The sequence below is a fragment of the Tuber melanosporum genome (assembly GCF_000151645.1).
Source record: "Tuber melanosporum whole genome shotgun sequence assembly, scaffold_3, strain Mel28".
Lineage (NCBI taxonomy): Eukaryota > Fungi > Ascomycota > Pezizomycetes > Pezizales > Tuberaceae > Tuber > Tuber melanosporum.
The window spans coordinates 1237157-1239038 of NW_003298974.1; the positions used below are offsets into that span (position 1 = coordinate 1237157).

Genomic DNA, 1882 nt, shown 5'->3' on the forward strand with positions numbered 1-1882 from the left:
CCCCAGAGCTGAATGACTCAGTGCTTATGGGCGCCCTCACTCGTGCAGAATGCTTGAAACGGCTGGAGCTAAGAAACATTGTTGGCTTAAGTTATGAAGGTATCGTTTGGTCCCAACTTATAACCATCGCTTCAATCGCTTACATAGTCTCCCAGCATTATCTGTGCTTCTGCCGCTTGCCCTCCCGAATCTAACACATTTTACTCTCCATATTCCCCCCCGCCATCGCTCCGCCCGGCAAGCGAGGGACCAACTCGAGAGCTATCAGCCCCTTGCACCAACTGGAGAAGAAAACCCTTCACCAGTTCACCTCTGCCCACTCCTCAGAGTATATGGAAGGAATCTTCAATATTTGGAAGTCTATGCACCTTACCTTTGTCGCGATTTGTTCCTCCATGAGTCGGAGAAATCCAAACTTGATGAGGAGGGGGTTAGGACTGATATTGGAGGTGTTGGTGGCGGTGTTCGCTTTTCGCACAACGGGGACCCTTTCTTCATAGACCGCATTGCCCTTGAGCAGACCGTTAGGCGAGTGAGAAAACAAAATGGAGAGAGATCGTTTAGGGAGGCCGTTCAGTCTAGCTTGAGAGAGCAGCTGTCGGCGAACAAAGCCAAAGACATTACTAGTACAGGCGCTATCAGTACTGCCGAGTATGAAGAGGAGCAGAAGGGGCTGAAGAGAGTAAGGACTATTAAAGAGCAGGGTTGGCGCAGATTAATGAGATTTAGGGAGGGAATGTGTCGGGAGGGGGAGTCTTGGGAGGAGATTGGAGTTTTGGCGAGTTTGGAAGAAGAGAACGTTAAATGGACTTGCATAAGTGGGTTATCAAACTAGTTCTCCTTCTATGTTTGTCGCTAACCTGGCACAATAGATGATGCTGTAAAATCGATGGCGACCTACGTGAATGGAATTGGAGCAGTAGTTCAGGTGCCATCAGACCCTCCAATTCCAGCTGACCCTAGTAGAGCCTTTGGGAGAACAAACACAAGACCCTTTATGTCCGGTCACGATTACAACGATGATCTTGCTGGTGGCGAAGACGGCGATCCCGTGGGCGGAGCGGACGGTGATTATATTTAGGGAGGTTATTTTACCCCCCTTTTCTTCTTGATAGCAGTGTTTTCACCTCTTACTTTTCTCTACCTATCCTAGTCAGGGTTTAGGCAGAAGATTTTTTGTAGTTTTTTGCTTTGACGAATTTCCTACTTTTGTGGGCTTTCCCATTTGGGATGGGACGGACTGGATGAGATTTCGACACTGCGCAGGGGAGGTATCTATTTGGCCGCATTTTTGCGCGGCACTTTAGCTTGGGATTACGACCGGAATCTGGAGTCCGACTCCACTGCTTTTTGCTTTTTTTCTTCTCGCGATTCCGGCGCCGGTGCCTTTCCTAAGCAACGACCTCCTAGAGGCGATAAATTAATTTAAAATACTTTGTTTCCCAAAGTCTACACGTTCTGCCTGGCAAAGCTTGTGCTGGACTTGAAGCTTCCAGAAAAATATAACCGCGTAGTCACTATTGATCACTCGCTCGCTTGTCAATTTTGGATGTCGCTTAGGTTTGGTGTGTGTCAGCTTGTGCTCCGGGAGTATACGATTTGTCAAATTCCCCGGTCTATGATATGGTAGGTGAAGTTTGTTAGTTCCCACTTGGGTGGTTTGGCTAGATTTCTCGTGATCGTCCCAGTACAATACTATCGTACCCCCAGTCTTCCGCTGCTTTGGGTGAGAGCGAGGGACCGATTGCCCGCTTGCCATTCCGTCCTGGGGGGCAGAAATTGGACGGAGCTCTACCATTTCTCTCTTCATAGATGGTTTACTGGCGGTTCTGGCAATGGTGTGAGAGTTTGAGTTTTGGTGTTGGCTGTTGGGACCGCTTGT

The 1882-nt window shown here is 48.7% G+C and overlaps 1 protein-coding gene; it reads left to right on the plus strand.

Annotated features, from left to right (window-relative positions):
* Positions 1-718: 718 nt before the first annotated feature.
* Positions 719-1457, plus strand: GSTUM_00006831001 (uncharacterized protein; the record flags this gene model as incomplete). XM_002838986.2 has 2 exons in its annotated part: positions 719-818; positions 873-1457. The coding sequence occupies 2 exons, from the start codon at positions 719-721 to the stop codon at positions 1079-1081; spliced, it is 309 nt and encodes a 102-aa protein (XP_002839032.1). The 3' UTR covers positions 1082-1457.
* Between the last annotated feature and the right edge of the window lie 425 nt (positions 1458-1882).